This window comes from Stenella coeruleoalba, assembly GCF_951394435.1.
Source record: "Stenella coeruleoalba genome assembly, chromosome: Y".
Taxonomy (NCBI): Eukaryota; Metazoa; Chordata; class Mammalia; order Artiodactyla; family Delphinidae; genus Stenella; species Stenella coeruleoalba.
The window spans coordinates 3,468,812-3,490,854 of NC_137168.1; the positions used below are offsets into that span (position 1 = coordinate 3,468,812).

General features: G+C 40.5%; 1 protein-coding gene across 1 annotated transcript in view; it reads right to left on the reverse strand.

The window, feature by feature from the left end:
- The window catches only part of LOC307181083 (protein WWC3-like), a 143,140-nt gene that overhangs the window by 13,435 nt on the left and 107,662 nt on the right, over positions 1-22,043 (reverse strand). Inside the window, 3 exon segments of the mRNA XM_079911857.1 lie at positions 19,726-20,015; positions 20,469-20,643; positions 21,170-21,362. Coding sequence (XP_079767983.1) covers positions 19,726-20,015; positions 20,469-20,643; positions 21,170-21,362 — 658 coding nt within the window.

Genomic DNA, 22,043 nt, shown 5'->3' on the forward strand with positions numbered 1-22,043 from the left:
GCTGTGAAAAGAGAATGGCATGATTAAATCTAGGAGTTTACAATAAAGTAATGTAAAAAAAACTTAAAATCAGACACTTGTACTATGGATCCATTCACATAAATCAAATAGGACTAAAATTGACCGATATTTTGATTTTTAGATCTATAAACTGTTTGCTCTCTAGGGACATGGTTTCCTAGGACTGCTTCAGGATTTTTAGCGAAGACTGAAACTCACAACTTCATGTTTTCTTTTAAAAGCATAAAACTAGCATCAAAATAAATGACAGTGTTGGATTATGATACAGAGGACAGGAAAACAAAGCTGTGATTCCAAACTTATAACAAAAAATTTACTTTTAAAAATTAAGGGGGACGATCTCCCCCCAAGACACTTATTAACTACAAGGGAAAAATATTAATTTTATTGTGGAGAAACGTTGACAGACGTCATTTTAACAACATAAATAAAGCTGACTTCTTTAGCAGTATAGCAAATTCACAACATGTGTCCCCTGATAGTATACATATGACTCAACGTCACTTCTAGATATTTCTGCCAAAAACACAAACCTGAATCTAATGAGGAAAAATCAGACAAAGCCACATGGAGGGACATCCCACAAAATAATGGGCCTGAATTTGTCAAACATGTTAAGGTCATAAAAGACAAAAATGTTCCAGAATAATGAAGATGAAGGAACTTGAGAGGTAAAAGCAAAGCATAAACCTTTATTGGAACCTTGACAAAATTTTTTTTCTTTTTCTTTAAACCATATTTGTGTTTCAATTGGTTAAATTTAAATATGTCTATAGATTTGAAAATAGTACTAATTAGTTAATTTTCTGATTTCGATTACTATGGTAATGAGGCAGAATCATTGTCTCTAGGAAAATACACTGAAGAATTTGACTGGAAAAGGGTATGATATCTATAAGGTATTCTCAAATCAGAAAAGAAATTATATCATGTTAAGTAAATGGAACACTTGATTGTTAACTGGATCCCAAATAAACAACAAAAGAAACAAACCAAAATGCAACTAAATAATAAACAAATAGGACTTCAAAGGAAATACCTAACTTTTAAAAATACTTATGAAGCTGTGGACTAAGGATGCCACCTGCCATATCAGTGAACAACAGCCATCAGACACTACAGCTGCCCCCAGTGCTGAGCCCTGAGGGAACTCAAGATAAAAACAGGAAGCCCACCATCAAGCCCTCAGCCACTACAGCCGCCCCCCGATGGTGCACCCAGAGGGGACTCAGGATGGGAAAGAACACGATTCTGACCCTAGATAGCTAAGGTGCATATCAAAGGAATGCTTTCAGTGAGCCCAGACTCTTGTATCTTCCCCTATGTAGAAAAGTGCTGCATTCATTCACTTGAGATGTCCGGTTTTCTATAATTAACTTGCAGCAGTGGTGGAGGCAAGTCCTTGTACTGTGCAACATCCCTATGCGGAAACCCACTCATTTTAACGAAAGCTTGCTCTGCTGGGAGCACGGATAAGTTCTGAGCATTGTGGTGGTTTTACACTACCAGAGGGAAAACCCAAGACACGTAAAAGGAGCTAAAACGACTTTAGGGCAAAATCCCGGAGGAGTTAGACTCACAAGCAGCACGCTGGCCCACCCCACAATTTCACTAGAAAATTTTATCCCCAACAAATTCAACTTTAAAATGGGAAACAGACACTCTCAAACAGAGAAACATGGAGTGTCAGAAAGCCAGCCTCCACACTAACACTCTAGCCAGATTCACGTGCAATACGTATGGAGCTCACGCTTGCAAGGACCAACCGAATTAGGGCAATTACACTAAGAGATCTCAACCTTAAATGGCCCAATTGGGTCTGTTTTGACATTTGAAAACCGGGGGATTTTTTTTTGCATATGCAGGTAGAAAAAGATCAAACAGAAATGGAATGCTTATTTCAATTGGTATTTAGAAGCGTCTAAAAGGGGAAATGATAAAGTAACTTCTTCGCAAAAAATCAACAAAAGGTTGCTCAAAATGCTATTAGAATTTTTAAAAGCCACTAGCGTTAACCTTGTCTCTCACTCCGTTCCTTCTTTATAGCCTCCTTTATCCGAACTGCCTGACCCAGACGCGCTCTCTTTCTCTTCCACCATTCTCCTGCTGATTCCCCTTCCCCGGGAAAGGAAGAATAAGATCAGAAGTACTCATAGTTCCCTTGAAGGAGAAACCTGTTACAGGAAGAGATGAACTGTACTCTGCGCTTACGTACACATCCTGGACCCGAGCAGGACTTAGTTTTAGCTAAGGACTTTCTCGAATGTAGTCAAGATCCATTGGGATTTGCTAAGGAATTTGAGCTAATCGTCCAAACCTATGAGCTCAGGTTTTCCGATTTATATCAAGTAATACAGCTATTAGTTTCTAAAAGTCAAACAAAGGAATAAGTAGAGAAAGCAGGATGGAGAGACCCCTTAACAAATTTTGATTTATACAGCCCACAGGCTCAAGGTGAATGCAAGGAGTTAGCTCACAAATTACTCAGAATTATCACAGAGCTTTTTCCAAAAACTGCCGACTGGTCAAAGATTCAGCAACGTAAACAAACACGAGATGAATCAATCCTGGATCACTATGAGAGGTTCAAGGAAACTTTTAAACAATATTACGGCATGACACCCGAATCATTCTTTAACCACCAAGATGATTCTTTGCTTAACTCCATCTTTTTAGAAGGTCTGGATGAGGAATCGGCTGCTCTAAACGACACGATTTAGGCATGTTAATCATTTAGACATGATTTGTCTGTATCACATACAAATGCCCTTGTCATGCTGGCTGACCAACTTTTCAAAAGTACTAAAAAGAAAAAGATGCCTCTATAAAACTTACGAACATTCAGTTGCAACAATTAAATAATCAATGTCAGTCTAAAGTTAACCCAACCCTATTCAATCCGTGACTGGTAAATTCTGAAATTTGCTTTTACTGAAAAACACTGGGCCATTACTGGGGAAACTGCAAGACAAGAAAAGAGAGACCTAGAAGGGAAACCAGATACAGACTGTAATTTCAAGTTAAACAAGAGTAAGGCTGATCTGAGGGAACCTCCTCCTCTCTAACACCCTGGAAGAAATACACATGATTATATGAGGAGAAAACAATTAAAGCAGTAATAGATACAGGAGCTACCTTTTACATTTTGAACCCTATCAAAATTAAAGGCTCTCTCTCTCTAACACCTCAGGACAGATGGTAGGGGTTTCTAATGCAAATATTAAGACGCTTAAATCATTACCTTTAGAATTATAATTAGGAGAACTTAAACAAAGGAACTCCTTTTTCCTAGTAGAATATACCCCTATGAACCTGAAAGGTATAGATTTATTAGGAACTTATGATGCTCATATTTCTTTTACTGTTAAGGGAGAAATGGTTTTAGCCCTAAAAAATTACAAAGATTTCTTCATCATATAATTTTGTGACTGAGAGTGATGCTGAACAAGAAACTGCCAGGCTTAGTACCTGAAGAATTGGGGTCACTTGATCCTACTGACATAGGGAAAATACATCTGCAGCAGCCATTAAAATTACCACAGACCAAAATAAACCCCTGTCCAATATCAGTCAATACCTATCGAGGCGGGAAGCCACAGAAGAAACAGAACTTTTGATATCAGCTTACATTAAGAAAGGGCTTACTGTGCCTTACACTAGCCCTGGTGACACTGCCATTCTGCCAGTTAAAAATCGAATGGCAAGAAAATTGAAATTGTCTCAAGCATCTTTTCCAACCACAACGCTATGAGGCTAGATATCAATTACAGGAAAAGATCTTTAAAAATACAAACACATGGAGGCTAAACAATACAGTACTTAATAACGAAGTCACCACTGAAGAAATCGAAGAGGAAATAAAAAATACCTAGAAACAAATGACAATGGAGACACGATGACCCAAAATCTATGGGATGCAGCATAGGCAGTTCTAAGAGGGAAGTTTGCAGCAATACAATCCTACCTTAAGGAACAGGAAACATCTCGAATAACAACCTAACCATGCACCTAAAGCAATTAGAGAAAGAAGAACAAAAAAACCCCCAAAGTTAGCAGAAGGAAAGAAATAATAAAGATCAGATCAGAAATAAATGAAAAAGAAATGAAGGAAACGATAGCAAAGATCAATAAAACTAAGAGCTGGTTCTTTGATAAGATAAACAAAATTGATAAGCCATTAGCCAGACTCATCAAGAAAAAAAGGGAGAAGACTCAAATCAATAGAATTAGAAATGAAAAAGGGGAAGTAACAACTGACACTGCAGAAATAGAAAAGATCATGAGAGATTACAACAAGCAACTCTATGCCAATAAAATGGACAACCAGGAAGAAATGGACAAATTCTTAGAAAGGCACAACCTGCCAAGACTGAATCAGGAAGAAATAGAAAATATGAACAGACCAATCACATGCACTGAAATTGAAACTGTGATTAAACATCTTCCAACAAGCAAAAGCCCAGGACCGGATGGCTTCACAGGCGAATTCTATCAAACATTTAGAGAAGAGCTATCACCTATCCTTCTCAGACTCTTCCAAAATATAGCAGAGGGAGGAACACTCCCCAACTCATTCTACGAGGCCACCATCACCCTGATACCAAAACCAGACAAGGATGTCACAAAGAAAGAAAACTACAGGCCAATATCACCGATGAACATAGATGCAAAAATCCTCAACAAAATAATAGCAAACAGAATGCAACAGCACATTAAACGGATCATACACCATGATCAAGTGGGGTTTATTCCAGGAATGCAAGGATTCTTCAATATATGCAAATCAATCAACGTGATACACCATATTAACAAACTGAAGGAGAAAAACCATATGGTCATCTCAATAGATGCAGAGAAAACTTTCAACAAAATTCAACACCCATTTATGATAAAAACCCACCAGAAAGTAGGCATAGAGAGAACTTTCCTCAACATAATAAAGGCCATATATGACAAACCCACAGCCAACATCATCCTCAATGGCGAAAAACTCAAAGAATTTCCACTAAGATCAGGAGCAAGACAAGGTTGCCCAATCTCACCACTCTTATTTAACATAGTTTTGGAAGTTTTAACCACAGCAATCAGAGAAGAAAAGGAAATAAAAGGAATCCAAATCAGAAAATAAGAAGTAAAGTTGTCACTGTTTTCAGATGCCATGATACTATACTTAGAGAATCCTAAAGATGCTACCAGAAAACTACTAGAGTTAATCAATGAATTTGGTAAAGTAGCAGGATACAAAATTTAATGCATAGAAATATCTGACATTCCTATACACTAGTGATGAAAAATCTGAAGGTGAAATCAAGAAAACACTCCCATATACCACTGCAACAAAAAGAATAAAATATCTAGGAATAAACCTACCTAAGGAGAAAGAAGACCTGTATGCAGAAAATTATAAGACACTGATGAAAGAAATTAAAGATGATACAAATAAATGGAGAGATATACCATGTTCTTGGATTGGAAGAATCAATATTGTGAAAATGACTCTATTATCCAAAACAATCTACAGATTGAATGCAATCCTTATCAAACTACCACTGGCATTTTTTACAGAACTAGAACAGAACATTTCACAATTTGTATGGAAAGACAAGAGACCACGAATAGCCAAAGCAGTCTTGAGAACAAAAAACGGAGCTGGAGGAATCAGGCTCCCTGACTTCAGACTATACTACAAAGCTACAGTAATCAAGACAGTATGGTACTGGCAAAAAAGAAAAACAGAAAGATAGATCAATGGAACAGGATAGAAAGTCCAGAGATAAATCCACGCAAATATGGTCACCTTATCTTTGATAAAGGAGGCAGGAATGTTCAGTGGAGAAAGGACAGCCTCTTCAATAAGTGGTGCTGGGAAAACTGCACAGGTACATGTAAAAGTATGATATTAGATCACTCCCTAACACCATACACAAAAATAAGCTCAAAATGGATTAAAGACGTAAATGTAAGGCCAGAAACTATCAACATCTTAGAGGAAAACATAGGCAGAACACTCTATGACATAAATCACAGCAAGATCCTTTTTGACCCACCTCCTAGAGAAATGGAAATAAAAACAAAAGTAAACAAATGGGACCTAATGAAACTTCAAAGGTTTTACACAGCAAAGGAAACTATACACAAGACCAAAAGACAACCCTCAGAATGGGAGAAAATATTTGCAAATGAAGCAACTGACAAAGGATTAATCTCCAAAATTTATAAGCAGCTCATGCTGCTCAACAACAAAAAACAAACAACCCAGTCCAAAAATGGGCAGAAGACCTAAATAGACATTTCTCCAAAGAAGATATACAGACTGCCAACAAACACATGAAAGAATGCTCAACATCATTAATCATTAGAGAAATGCAAATCAAAGCTACGATGAGATATCATCTCACACCAGTCAGAATGGCCATCATCAAAAAATCTAGAAACAATAAACGCTGGAGAGGGTGCAGAGAAAAGGAACACTCTTGCACTGCTGGTGGGAATGTGAATTGGTACAGCCACTATGGAGAACAGTATGGAGGTTCCTTAAAAAAGTACAAATAGAACGACCATATGACCCAGCAATCCCACTACTGGGCATATACCCTGAGAAAACCAAAATTCAAAAAGAGTCATGTACCATAATGTTCATTGCAGCACTATTTACAATAGCCTGGAGATGGAAACAACCTAAGTGTCCATCCTCGGATGAATGGATAATGAAGATGTGGCACATATATACAATGGAATATTACTCAGCCATAAAAAGAAACGAAATTGAGCTATTTGTAATGAGGTGGATGGACCTAGAGTCTGTCACAGAGAGTGAGTAAGTCAGGAAGGGAAAGACAAATACCGTATGCTAACACATATATATATATGGAATTTAAGAAAAAAAAAACGTCATGAAGAACCTAGGGGTAAGACAGGAATAAAGACACAGACCTACTGGAGAATGGACTTGAGGATATGGGGAGGGGGAAGGGTGAGTTGTGACAAAGCGAGAGAGAAGCATGGACATATATACACCACCAAATGTAAGGTAGATAGCTAGTGGGAAGCAGCCGCACAGCACAGGGAGATCAGCTCGGTGCTTTGTGACCGCCTGGAGGGGTGGGATAGGGAGGGTGGGAGGGAGGGAGACGCGCAAGGGAAGAGATATGGGGACATATGTATATGTATAACTGATTCACTTTGTTATAGAGCAGAAACTAACACAACATTGTAAAGCAATTATACTCCAATAAAGATGTAAACAAAAAAATCTAATGGCAAGAATTGGAGATTTGTACAAGGTTTGAGATCTATCAGTGCTACTATCTTCCTTGCTATTGTGCAGTGCCAAATACCCATACCTTACTGTCCTATATCCCTAAAATAGTGACTTCTTTACTGTGAAAGATTTCTGCAGTTCATTCTTTAGTATCCCTGTACATCCTGATGCCCAATATCTTTTTGCCTTTGCTTGGAATGAACTATAATATACATGGACCATGATGCCACAGGGCTACACTGAAAGCCCCACTTACATTCCCAGATATTAAAAGTGTACTTACAGGGGAGACCTTCAAGATGGCAGAGGAGTAAGACATGGAGGTCATCTTCCTCTCCACAAATACATCAGAAATACATGTACCCGTGGAACAACTCCTACAGAACACCTACTGAACGTTGGCAGAAGACCTCAGACTTCCCAAACAGCAAGAAACACCCCCACATACCTGGGTAGGGCAAAAGAAAAAAGAAAAAACAGAGACAAAAGAATAGGGATGGGACCTGAACCTTGGGAGGTAGCTGTGAAGGAGGAAAAGATTCCACACACTAGGAAGCCTCTTCACTGGCGGAGATGGGGTGGGCAGTGGGGTGAAGCTTCGGAGCCATGGAGAGGGCAGTAATAGGGGTGCAGAGGGCAAAGCGGAGAGATTCCCGCACAGAGGCTCGGTGCAGACCAGCACTCACCAGCCGGAGACGCTTGCCTGCTCAGCCACCGGGGCGGGCGGGGGCTGGGAACTGAGGCTCGGGCTTCGGAGGGCAGGTCCCAGGGAGAGGACTGGGGTTGGCTGCGTGAACACAGCCTGAAGGGGGCTAGTGCGCCACAGCTAGCCGGGAGGGAGTCCAGGGAAAAGTCTGGAGCTGCCGAAGAGGCAAGAGACCATTGTTTCGGGGTGCGCGAGGAGAGGGGATTCAGAGCATGGCCTAAACGAGATCCAGAGACGGGTGTGAGCCGCGGCTGTCAGTGAGGACACAAGAGACGGGATTGAGACGCTAAAGCTGCCTGCTGCCACCACCAAGAAGCCTGTGTGCAAGCACAGGTCACTATCCACACCACCCCTCCCAGGAGCCTGTGCAGCCCGCCACTGCCAGGGTCCCATGATCCAAGGACAACTTCCCCGGGAGAACACAAGGCGCACCGCAGCCTGGTGCAACGTCATGCTGGTTTCTGTGGCCACAGGCTCACCCCACATCCGTACCCCTCCCTCCCCCCGGCCTGAATGAGCCAGAGCCCCCGAATCAGCGGCTCCTTTAACCCCGTCCTGTCTGAGAGAAGAACAGACGCCCACCGGCGACCTACACGCAGAGGCAGGGCCAAATCCAAAGCTGAGCCCTGGGAGCTGTGAGCACAAAGAAGAGAAAGGGAAATCTCTCCCAGCAGCCTCAGGAGCAGAGGATTAAATTTCCACAATCAACTTGATGTACCCTGCATCTGTGGAATACATGAATAGACAACGATTCATCCCAAATTGAGGAGGTGGACTTTGGGAGGAACTGTAGACTTGAGGTTTGCTTAATTTCTTTTTGGTTTTATTTTTATCTTAGTTTAGTACTTAGAGTTGATTATCATTGGTAGATTTATTTATTTGGTTGCTCTCTTCCTTTTTTTTAATATATAGATATATATTTTTTTCCTTTTTCTCTTTTTGTGAGTGCGTACGTGTATGCTTCTTGGTGCGATTTTCTCTGTACAGCTTTGCTTTTACCATTTGTCCTAGGGTTCTGTCTGTCCATTCTTTAGTATAGGTTTTAGCACTTACTATCATTGGTGGATGTGTTTTTTGGTTTGGTTATGCTTTTCTTTCTTTCTTTCTTTTTTATTTTTCTCTTCTTAATTACTTTTTAATTTTTTCAATTTTTAATAATTTTTTTATTTTAATAACTTTCTTCCTCCCTCCTTCCCTCCCTCCCTCTCTCTCTCTCTTTCTTTCTTTTTTTTTCTCCTGATCTGTGTGGCTGACAGGGCCTTGGTGCTCTGGTCACGTGTCAGGCCTGTGCCTCTGAGGTGAGAGAGCCGAGATCAGTACACTGGTCCACCAGAGACCTCCCGGCTCCATGCAATATCAAACAGCGAAAGCTCACCCAGAGATCTCCATCTCAACGCTAAGACCCAGCTCCACTCAGTGACCAGCAAGCTTCAGTGCTGGACACCCCATACCAAACAACTAGCAAGACAGGAACACAATCACACCCATTAGCAGAAAGGCTGCCTAAAATCATACTAAGTTCACACACAACCCAAAACACACCACCAGACGTGGACCTGCCCACCAGAAAAATAAGATCCAGCCTTATCCGCCAGAACACAGGCACCAGTCCCCTGCACCAGGAAACCTACACAGCCCACTGAACCAACCTTACCCAGTGCGGGCAGACACGAAAAACAACAGGAACTATGAACCTGCAGCCTGAGAAAAGGAGACCCCAAACAGAGTGAGTTAAGCAAAATGAGAAGACAGAGAAACACACAGCAGATGAAGGAGCAAGATAAAAACCCAGCAGACAAAACAAATTAAGAGGAAATAGGCAGGCTACCTGAATAAGAATTCACAGTAATGATAGTAAACATGATCCAAATTCTTGGAAACAGAATGGAGAAAATACAAGAAACATTTAACAAGGACCTAGAAGAACTAAAGAGCAAACAAACAATGATGAACAACACAATAAATGAAATTAAAAATTCTCTAGAAAGAAAAAAAAATTCTCTAGAAGGAATCAATAGCACAATAACTGAGGCAGAAGAACAGATTAGTGACCTGGATGATAAAATAGTGTAACTAACTACCACAGAGCAGAATAAAGAAAAAAGAATGAAAAGAATTGAGGACAGTCTTAGAGACCTCTGGGCAAAAATTAAACGCACTAACATTCGAATTATAGGGGTCTCAGAAAAAGAAGGAAAAAAAAAGGGTCTGAGAAACTATTTGAAGAGATTATAGCTGAAAACTTCCTTAACATGGGAAAGGAAATAGTCAACCAAGTCCAGGAAGCGCAGAGAGTCCCATACAGGATAAATCCAAGGAGAAACATGCCATGACACATATTAATCAAACTATCAAAAAAGAAATACAAAGAAAAAATATTAAAAGCAGCAAGGGTAAAACAACAAAAAACATACAAGGGAATCCCCATAAAGTTAACAGATCATCTTTCAGCATAAACTCTGCAAGCCAGAAGGGAGAAGCAAGTCATATTTAAAGTGATGAAATGGAAAAACCTACAAGCAAGATTATTCTACCCAGCAAGGATCTCGTTCAAATTCGATGGAGAAATTAAAACTTTTACAAATAAGCAAAAGCTAAGAGAATTCAGCACCACCAAACCAGCTTTGCAACGAATGATAAAGGAACTTCTCTAGGTAGGAAACACAAGAAAAGAAAAAGACCTACAATAACAAACCCAAAACATTAAGAAAATGGTAATAGGAACAAACATACTTATCTATAACTACCTTAAATGTAAATGGATTAAATGCTGCAACCAAAAGACACAGACTGCCTGAATGGATATGAAAACAAGACCTGTATATATGCTGTCTACAAGGGACCCACTTCAGACCTAGGGACACATACAGACTGAAAGTGAGGGGATGGAAAAAAGATATTACATGTAAATGGAAATCAAAGGAAATCTGGAGTAGCAATTCTCACAGCAGACAAAATAGACTTTAAAATAAAGACACAAAGAAGGACACTACATAATGAGCAAGGGATCAATCTAAGAAGAAGATATAACAATTGTAAATATTTATGCACCCAACATAGGAGCATCTCAATACATAAGGAAAATACTAACAGCCATAAAAGGGGAAATTGACAGTAACACAATCATAGTAGGATACTTTAACACCCCACTTTCTCCAATGGACAGATCACCCAAAATGATAATAAATAAGGAAATACAAGCTTTAAATGATACATTAAACAAGAGGGACTTATTTGATATTTATAGGACATTCCTTCCAAAAACAACAGGATACACTTTCTTCTCTAGTGCTCATGGAAAATTCTCCTGGATAGATCATATCTTGGGTCACATATCAAGCCTTGGCAAATTTAAGAAAACTGAAATCGTATCAAGAATATTTTCTGACCACAATGCTATGAGACTAGATATCAATTACAGGAAAAAATTTGTAGAAAATAGAAACACATGGAGGCTAAACAATACACTACTTAATAGACAAGAGATCACTGGAGAAATCAAAGAGGGTATCAAAAAAATACCTAGAAACAAATAAGAATGAAAGCACGACGATCCAAAACCTATGGGATGCAGCGAAAGCAGTTCTAAGAGGGAAGTTTATAACAATTCAATCGTACGTCAAGAAATAAGAAACACCCCAAATAAACAATCTAACCTTACACCTAAAGCAATTAGAGAAAGAAGAACAAAAAAAAAAAAACCCCAAAGTTAGTAGGAGGAAGGAAATCATAAAGATCAGATCAGAGATAAATGAAAAAGAAATGAATGAAATGATAGCAAAGATCAATAAAATTAAAAGCTGATTCTTTGAGAAGATATACAAAATTGATAAACCATTAACAAGACTCATCAAGAATAAAAGGGAGAAGACTCAAATCAATAGAATTAGAAATGAAAAAGGAGAAGTAACACTGCAGAAATACAAAGGATCATGAGAAATTACTATAAGCAACTATATGCCAATAAAATGGACAAACTGGAAGAAATGGACAAATTCTTAGAAAAGCACAACCTTCTGAGACTGAACCAGGAAGAAATGGAAAATATAAACAGACCACTCACAAGCACTGAAATTGAGCGTGTGATTAAAAATCTTCCAACAAACAAAAGCCCAGACCAGATGGCTTCAGATGGCTTCACAGGACCAGATGGCTTCACAGGTGAATTCTACCAAACATTTAGAGAAGAACTAAAAACTATCCTTCTCAAACTCTTCCAAAATACAGCAGAGGGAGGAACACTCCCAAACTCATTCTGTGAGGCCACCATCACCCTGATAACAAAACCAGAAAAGGATGTCACAAAGAAAGAAAACTACAGGCCATTATCACTGATGAACATGGATGAAAAAATCCTCCACAAAATACTAGCAAACAACATCCAACAGCACATTAAAGGGAGCATACACCATGATCAAGTGGGGTTTATCCCAATATATGCAAATCAATCAATGTGATAAACTATATTAACAAATTGAAGGAGAAAAGCCATATAATCATGTCAATAGATGCAGAAAAAGCTTTTCACAAAATTCAACACCGATTTATGATAAAAACACTCCAGAAGCAGGCATAGAGGGAACTTACCTCAACATAATAAAGGCCATATATGACAAACCCACAGCCAACATCGTTCTCAATGGTGAAAACGTGAAACCATTTCCTCTAAGATCAAGAACAAGACAAGGTTGTCCACTCTCACGACTATTATTCATCATACTTTTGGAAGTTTTAGCCACAGCAATCAAAGAAGAAAAATAAATAAATGGAATCCAAATTGGAAAAGAAGACATTAAGCTGTCACTGTTTGCAGATGACATGATACTATACATAGAGAATCCTACAGATGCTACAAGAAAACTACTGGAGCTAATCAATGAATTTGGTAAAGTAGTACGATCAAAATTAATGCACGGAAATCTCTTGCAGTCCAATACACTAATGATGAAAAATCTGAAACAGAATTTAAGGAAACACTCCCATGTACCACTGCAACAGAAAGAATAAAATACCTTGGAATAAACCTACCTAAGGAGACGAAAGACCTGTATGCAGAAAACTGTAAGACACTGATGGAAGAAATTAAAGATGACACAAACAGATGATATAAACAGTGTTGTATCATCTGCAAAAATGACTATACTACCCAAAGCAAGCTACAGATTCAGTGCAATCCCTATCAAACTACCAAGGGCATTTTTCACAGAACAAGCATAAAAAATTGCACAGTTCGTATGGGACCACCAAAGACGCCGAATAGCTAAAGCAATCTTGAGAAAGAAAAACTGAGCTGGAGGAATCAGGCTCCCTGACTTCAGACTATACTACAAAGCTACAGTAATCAAGACAGTAAGGTTCTGGCACAAAAACACAAATACAGATCAATGGAACAAGATAGCCCAGAGAAAAACCCATGCACATATGGTCACCTTGTTTTTGATAAAGTAGGCAAGAATATACAATGGAGAAAAGATAGCCTCTTCAATAAGTGGTGCTGGGAAAACTGGACAGCTACATGTAAAAGAATGAAATTAGAACACTCCCTAATACCATAAACAAAAATAAACTCAAAATGGACTAAAGACCTAAATGTAAGGCCAGACACTACAAACTCTTAGAGGAAAATATAGGGAGAGCACTCTATGACATAAATCACAGCAAGATCCTTTTTGACCCACCTCCTAGCAACATGGAAATAAAAACAAAAATAAACAAATGGGACCTAATGAAACTTCAAAGCTTTTGCATAGCAAAGGAAACCATAAACAAGACCAAAGGACAACTCTCAGAATGGGAGAAAATATTTGCAAATGAAGCAACTGACAAATGATTAATCTCCCAAGTTTACAAGCAGCTCAATATCAAAAAAACAAACAACCCAATCCAAAAAATGAGTAGAAGACCTAAACAGACATTTCTCCAAAGAAGATATATGGATTTCCAACAAACACATGAAAGGATGCTCAACGTCACTAATCATTAGAGAAATGCAAATCAAAACTACAATGAGGTATCACCTCACACCAGTCAGAATGGCCATCATCAAAAAGTCTACAAACAATAAATGCTGGAGAGGGTGTGGAGAAAAGGGAACCCTCTTGCACTGTTGGTGGGAATGTAAATTGATACACCCAATATGGAGAACAGTATGGAGATTTGTTAAAAATCTAAAAATAGAAGTAGCATACAACCCAGCCATCCCACTACTGGGCATATACCCTGAGAAAACCATAATTCAAAAAGAGTCATGTACCATAATGTTCACTACAGCTCTATTTACAATAGCCAGGACATGGAAGCAACCTAAGTGTCCATCATTTGATGAATGGATAAAGAAGAAGTGGCACATATATACAATGGAATATTACTCAGCCATAGAAACATACAAAACTTGAGTTATTTGTAATGAGGTGGATGGACCTAGAATCTGTCATGCAGAGTGAAGTAAGTCAGAAAGAGAAAAACAAATACCATATGCTAATATATATATATGGAATAAAAATTAAAACTGGTTCTGAAGAATCTAGGGGCAGGACAGGAATAAAGATGCAGACATAGAGAATGGACTTGAGGACACGGGGAGGGGGAAGGGTAAGCTAGGACGAAGTGAGCGAGTGGTATGGACATATATACACTACCAAATGTAAGATAGATAGGTACTGGGAAGCAGCCGCATAGCACAGGGAGATCAGCTCAGGTCTCTGTGACCACCTAGAGGGGTGGGATAGGGAGGGTGGGAGGGAGATGTAAGAGGGTGGAGATATGGGGATATATGTATATGTACAGCTGACTCACTTTGTTATACAGCAGAAACTAACACACCATTGTAAAGCAATTATACTCCAAAAAAGATGTTAAAAATAATAATAATTTTTTAAAATGTGGACTTAATGTGATCCAGCTTTTCCTCATAAGTCAATTTTCATACCATATGTAGATTATTTGCTGTTGTGTTCAAACCCTTGATACATAATCAGCAAGACACCCTGTACTTGCTTCAGAAGTTAGCCTCAAAGGGATATAAAGCACCCAAAGAGTAATTACAATTTTGTGAGGCTAATGTAAAATACTTAGGATGTTTGGTATCTAAAGAAGGGGTTTCAATTGCTCTAGAGGCAATTTGGCTTTCCCTGCTCCTAAAACAAGAAGGCAAGTAAGGGGATTTCTAGGCCTTGCAGGCTACCAAAGGCGCTGGATTCCAAATTTTTCTTTAGTGTCTCGACCATAGATAATTTGCCTAAACAATACGAACCTGAACCTCTTGGTTGGGGAATTGACCATTGCGAAGCCTCTGGTTTCTCTAAAGGGCTTCCTGGCAAAGGGGCATCCGATCTATGATTTTCCCTTTTTTTTCTCTTTGTGCATAAAAACAAGGGTGCCACACTAGGAGTATTAACTCAACTGTATGGCAGTCACTAATGACCAATAGGATATTGCTGCCAGCAGCTAAATCCAGTAGCTAAGGGCCTCCCCCTTGCCTCCAAGCTGTCACAGCAATAGCTGTTGTTTGTCAGACAACAGAGGAGACAGTCATGAGTCACCCTCTCACCGTCTTTGTTCCCCACTCCATGAAAACTCTACTAAACTCTCTTCACACACAACCTTATTCAGCGAGCCATTTAACTTGAGATTGTAATCATGAGATTGTATTCCTCTCACCAAACATAATTCTCCACAGGTGTAATGAACTTAGTCCAGTGACCTTGCTTCCAGAAGAATCAATAGCAATAATGAAAAGTAAGATTGCATTGTTTTAACTGACAATTTTTTATCTTAAGAATCAAATGGCAATAATGAAAAGTATGATTGCATTGTTTTAACTGACAGTTTTTTATCTTCTAGGATTGACTGTCAAGAAAGCCCACTGTATAATCCTGACTTTATGTTATTCACTGATGGTTCATACTTAAGAGGACCTCGTGGAATGTACCAGGCTAGTAACGCTGTCGTTTCTCCACTGTGTATCCTTGAAAATGGGCCCTACCTAATATCTTTTCTGCCCAACAGGCTGAACTAACAGCACGAACAAGAGCCTGTCTGTCATTTGGCAAAAGGAAAATCTGCTAACATTTACACTGCCAGCCTCTATACTTTTGGGGTGGCACATGATTTTGGTATGCTTTTGGGAAAAAAAAGAGGGGGGATTTTTAACAACCTCAGGACAGCCTGCCAAAACTGGGAAACAAGTAGCAGAATTATTAGATGCAATTCTGTTGCCATGTGCACCTGCTGTTACTAAGGCATGGGGCCGTTCAAAGGCTGACACTGCAGAAGCAAAAGGAAACTCTCTAGTCGATCATGCTGCCACGACAGCAGCTCTGAAAAACAACAACAACCAACTAACCACTGTCTTTCCCTTTCAGCCTCCCAGTAACCTTACTGATATACTGCTGAAGTTTCAGGGAATGGTGTTTGCTGAAAATGGTTAAAGTTTTCAGAAAAAGGAAAAAGACACCTAAACACAGAATGGAGGAAGAGTCAACTAACAAAGAGATGTGGACAGGTCCAAAGGGAAAGCCTATCTTTCTGTTTGGAGCTCAATATCCTATTTCACAATATATTTATGAGTTAACTCATTGGAACCCAGATAAGGTGGTATTACGACGTAAACAATATTTTTCAAAGCCTATTTTACAATAGCCCAGAAGGTTTACTCAAGATGTGCAACTTGTCCAAAATATAACCCAGGGAAGCATTTACACAGTTCTCAAAGAAATTTCCCATCACCTGCAGGTCTTTTTGAAATTTTGCATGTTCATTTTATACAAATGCCTCACTCAGAAGGTTATCAATACATTCTTGTTATAATTTGAATGTTTTCACATTGGGCTAAGGCATTCCCATGCAGAAAGGCCACAGTGCAGTAAGTAGAGAAATCAATTTTAGAAAGGGTGATACCTCTTTGAATAATCCCCTCAGAAATACATAGTGATAAAGGAACTCATTTTACTGGCCAAATTATTAAGAAAATTTGCAAGATTTTTCCAATTACGCAGCACTTCTATTGTGTTTATAATCCCCAGTCTTCTGTTTAGTAGAAAGAACAAATGGAACAATTAAAAAACAACTGGCTAAAATTATGGATGCTTATTCCTCACCTGGCCTAAGGCCCTTCCATTGGTTCTCAACCTCATATCCACCTCTCTTGGCAAACATCACTTCCCTCTCTTTGAGATGATCACAGGGAGAACAATGAGATTGAATGATGAACTATATTAACTTATATTATTAAAAGGAGACATATTACATCATGGCATAGGCTTAACTGCATTTTTCAAAGGATATTCTAAGCTTGTTTCTGAAGCATATCATAGTAATCTATCCTCAAACGAAGATCATATGCCCCATGACTTACAACCTGGAGATTACGTACATTGGAAAAGGCAGTATTTAAAAGACTACCTCCACCCTAGATGCAAGGTCCCTTATCAGGTTCTTTTAACTAACTCATGGGCAGCAAAACTGAAGGGAACTGACTCTAGGATTCATGCTTCCCACCTAAAAAGGGCTCCTGCACCAGACTGGTCTATAGGGAGGACTGATGACCTCAAACTCACCTTAAAGTGATGCTCCAATAGGAAAGAAACACCAACACCAGGATGAGAAGGTGACATCAGAAATAGACAGCTATCCCAACAGGCTGGACCTGACCCATACGGTTATTTACAACATTTTATTCTTGGTTTCTTGGACTTCTGCACAGAAACCAAATGTTTTCCTATAATGGGAACGATTCTGTGCAAATTTTAGAAATCGCTCCAATTGTTGGGACTATGGTCAATTACCTGCACCCGGTACTTCTGGGTTATCTTGGTGGGTTTCTCCACTCCAAGGGTCTGATTGGATGGCCCTCAGGAAATTTATTTTAGAAGAAAGAAATTATAGTTCTGTCAGGCCACTACTGATATTACTAGATGGGACCCCCTCACTTGGCCAATCAAACATACTTATTCTGACCCTAGCCATAAATATGAGTTTTCCATTGAGGTCAGTCAAGCTCAGAACAATGAACTGAATTTCAATCAAAAGGTGTAACTTTTTAATTATTAGGAGTGACCCTCCCTCAGTTATGGGATGGATTTTTACGGCTGAAAATGGTCATCAAATACGCTATGGCCGTCTAAGTTTAAAGACCTCCCTACGTTGGGAACAGTTAAATCACTCTAAAAATCATCAGCCTGATGACACTAGTACATTATGAAAAATGGTAATATATCATCTCCCTTAAAGATAGTGATAGGTATGGAACAGACTGGGTCAGGCGATGAGAATACAGTGGATCGTACGTAATGGAACTCAATGGCTTTGTGGGTCCAATATACGGCCCTGGCTTCCACCAGGATGGCTAGGAAGGTGTACTTTAGGATTTCCTTGGGCTCAAGGCCACTTATGTAAAATTTAGATATAAGTCCAGCAAATTTACCATCAGTATGAGCCCAATGGACCAAGAGATCTGTATCTCACTGGTATGATTACTTACCAGTTATTTTTGTGCCTTCAGTAGGTCTGGAAGATATAGTTTCCCACATCGAAGGAGTAACAGAATTCAGTCAAAAGGCCTTAAATGATAGCAACCATGCTATTAGCCTACTGAATTCTGAAGTCTCTATGATGAGAAATGTGGTGCTACAAATTGCTTAACTTGAGGTGCCTGGTTTCCTTTAATTAACTATAATCTTTCAATGTTCCAACTACATGGTTTTTGTGGCAAAACCCCTATATATCCTGGCTCCTCCCTTACCTTTTTGGAGCAGTCTCTCAGAGCTACCTGAGAGGGTGTCTCCCAGGCTATAGTCCTCAGAAAGTCTGCCAAATAAAACAGAATTCTCAGCTTTTAGATTGTGCTTTTTTTTTTTTTTTTTCAGTCAACAAAGCACAACGGAACAACGGAGGAATTTTGTGCGTGGACTTTATACTCGATGTCATTGTTATATTTTCTGAGTATAACTCTACTGTTAAGTATGAAAATGTGCTTGTTCTTAGATTTGTACTGAATTGTTTAGGAGGAATGTGTCACAATCTTGAATTAGTTTTCAAATGATTCAGAAGGAAAAAGAAGCTGGGTGCACACTCACATATATACACACAAAGAATGGAAATGTGAAGTATTAACAAAAGTGACTAGGGCATAATTTAAACGTTGGGGGAGGGGGAAATACCAAAACTGCATCCCATGGCTGCTTACTCTGATTTGGGTCAATGATTGTAAATAAAAGTGTTATAAAGTAGAACAATCATAATTATTGGCAGCCTAATCCAAAATAATTATTCCTGATGTAATGCACTTTAATCCACTTTAGAAAGATGCCAAGCGAGGGGCTGTATGTCCCCGTTTGTTATGTGCTGAATAGTTTCGGAACAAATATCTCCTCACTGGAGATACGGTGATGGGCACAACTAGGATCAGGTGAACAGAAGGGCCAAAAGGATGCTTCACTGCTCTTAATGTCAGAAACGGAGAAAAACGACAAGCGTCCAAAACGTTAGGAACGCACAAAACACCCTGAGCCACACGCGGCCCTGAAGATGGCACCTGAAGGAGTAAAAATCCACCCCATTTAGTTGTCCTTTCCTTTTAATTTAAAGTAGACAGACGTTTCCATGGTACCTGCTGTTTACAGATCTGAGGCCACTCACTTCAGTTCCCTCGCGTAGGGCACACAGGCCCTCCTTCCAGGGCAGCACATGGTGCTGTGAGGCAAAACATCCGCGAAATCCTTTGTCCTTTTGTTCTTACCTTCAGAGGTGGGGGCTGAAGTTTCTCCGAGCCGTAAGGGTCTGCCTGGCCAGCAAACGTGTGTCCGTGGATGGAGCTGACACCAACGCAGCAGGGCTCTGGGTGCGGGGGGCTGGTCTGGGCGCAGCTGCTACAGCCACTGTCCACCGAGTCGGCTTGCCAACTCCTGAAGGCGGGCATGGCAACAGCCCCCAAAACGTTCATCAGGGCACTGACTTTACTGCTGCACTCAGAGCACAGCAGCAGACACACCCAATATTTGCTACCAGTGACTGAAGACGGTTGCTTTTCTTATAAAATGAAAGGCAGTTCTGTTTCGTAGGGAAGACAGAGCTACAAGGCCTTTCATTAAGAGGGTCTGTCTGTGTGTATCGCCCAGTTGCAGCCGCTGAAGACGCCAGCATCCCGGAACCCCCTCTCCCCGAGCCCGCCCAGCCTCCGCTCATCCCTGAACACACACCCTTCCCGCTCTGCCGTGCACTTTCCCTTTTGGAAATAAATTCCTCTCGAAAATAAATCCAGAGAAAGCTATTAGGAAGAGGTAGCAAGCTTTGGAAACATGATGCTCTTTATGGAAAACCATGGAAATAAAGCAACACGAAAGTGCTGCTGGAAAGGACCCGCCGGGAAGCGATTCCCTCGCAGTGCCTGCCCATCTGAGCTATTCCTCTACTGCGGTGCCTGCCCATCTGAGCTATTCCTCTACTGCAGACACGTCTGCCCCGAGTCCAGCGTTCACCCACGGGCTGCTCCGGGGAAGACGTAAAGGGGCATCACAGGGTCCCGGGAGTCGCTATGTCCCAGCCGCTCGTCCTCCCGCCACGGGGGCTCAGGGCCAGTGAACACCTGCACCGAGTACCAGCGCAGCTGCATCTCGCTCGAACCATCGTAATCAGCCAAGTTAATCTGACCAATGCCCTGCGTGGTGTTTAAAAAAAAGGCACAACAGGCCCTGAATGACTACACCTTAACAACCAATGGGCATCAAGGTTACCCTTGAATCTTAAGCAGAAAGAATGAAAGTATTTCATTCTTACTAACAGGACTAAGGTAAAATGAAAGTAGTGTTAAAGTGGTGTTGGAGGATCCTAGGGAGGATGGCTCTCATGTTGCTTATTCAGCTCTATTAGAAACTGCTAGGAAGGGAACAAGGACAGACAACAAAAGGTAACACACAGTGAAGAAAATGGAAACTTCAGGATTGGATCTCACCTAGACTCTGGCCTATATGCTTCCTCCCTTGCTGATTTTAATCTGTATGTTACTCTGAAACAAACTGTAACCAAACAGAAAAACAGACAGAAACTGAGAAAGAGAGACAGGAAGAAAAGCAGGATTAAGGGAGAAGACAGGACAATAGAAAGACTGATGTCAGAGACTGACAAAAAGAGAGGGGGAGAGAGGGGTGGAAAGTAGGAAGGAGAGGGTGAGGAGGGCACCGTACCGGCAGTTCTTCCTGCAGCTGAGGATTCACTGAGCACATGTATAACTGAAGTGACTTCAACATCACCATGTCTGAATGCACGGGGATTCTGCAAACTTCATTAAACACCAAGGGGGCTTTCAATTCCAGAGCCTTAGAGCAGAACGTGTTTGGTGTGCCAGGGTCAAGCGGAGGCAAACAGACGCAGATGTGTCTGGAATCGAGACAGGGAGAAAAGAGCATGGACCACATACACGAACACCCCTGTATGTTACGCTTTGGATGTGAATAGGTAAAACTGAAAAGTCCTTTGGAAAAAGCCCTTTTCTCAACAAAAAGAAAGTCCAAAGAACTGACCTACCTTTGGAGAGGAAAAAAAAAAAGGAAAAGAAAAGAAAAGAAAAGAAAAAATTAGCAAAAAGAAAACATAAAAATCAGCAATTATAACTTCAGGGGGAGTCAAACAGACTTTCTGCTTTCATCATCTTTGTGGCAAAACATCTGCACTGATCTCTCCACGGCACCATGGCTCCCTCTCCAAGCTCTGCCTGCTTTGCCTCTCAGAGTGCTCAGGCACCAGCCGGGCTGGGCTCCCGGCCCTATCCACCCCTAGCGTGGAAGCCAGCACCCAGAAGAAGCTCCAGCATCAGTGGAGTGAAGTACACGTCAGGGCGAGCAGAATCCCAGGGCGAACCCTCAGCCGCTGAAAACCAGGCTGCTTCCAAGGCCTTCGGGAGGCCAGTTTACCAAGACGACTCACGGAAGGGGAGGGCACCGTCGGGCGTGAACACCCATCACCGGTGGGTTCACCCGCCAGGGTAAGTGGGACCTCACACCCCCATCGGGCACCCATCTCCCCACTGGGGACAACACAGATTTCCTTCTCCCTGCTCGG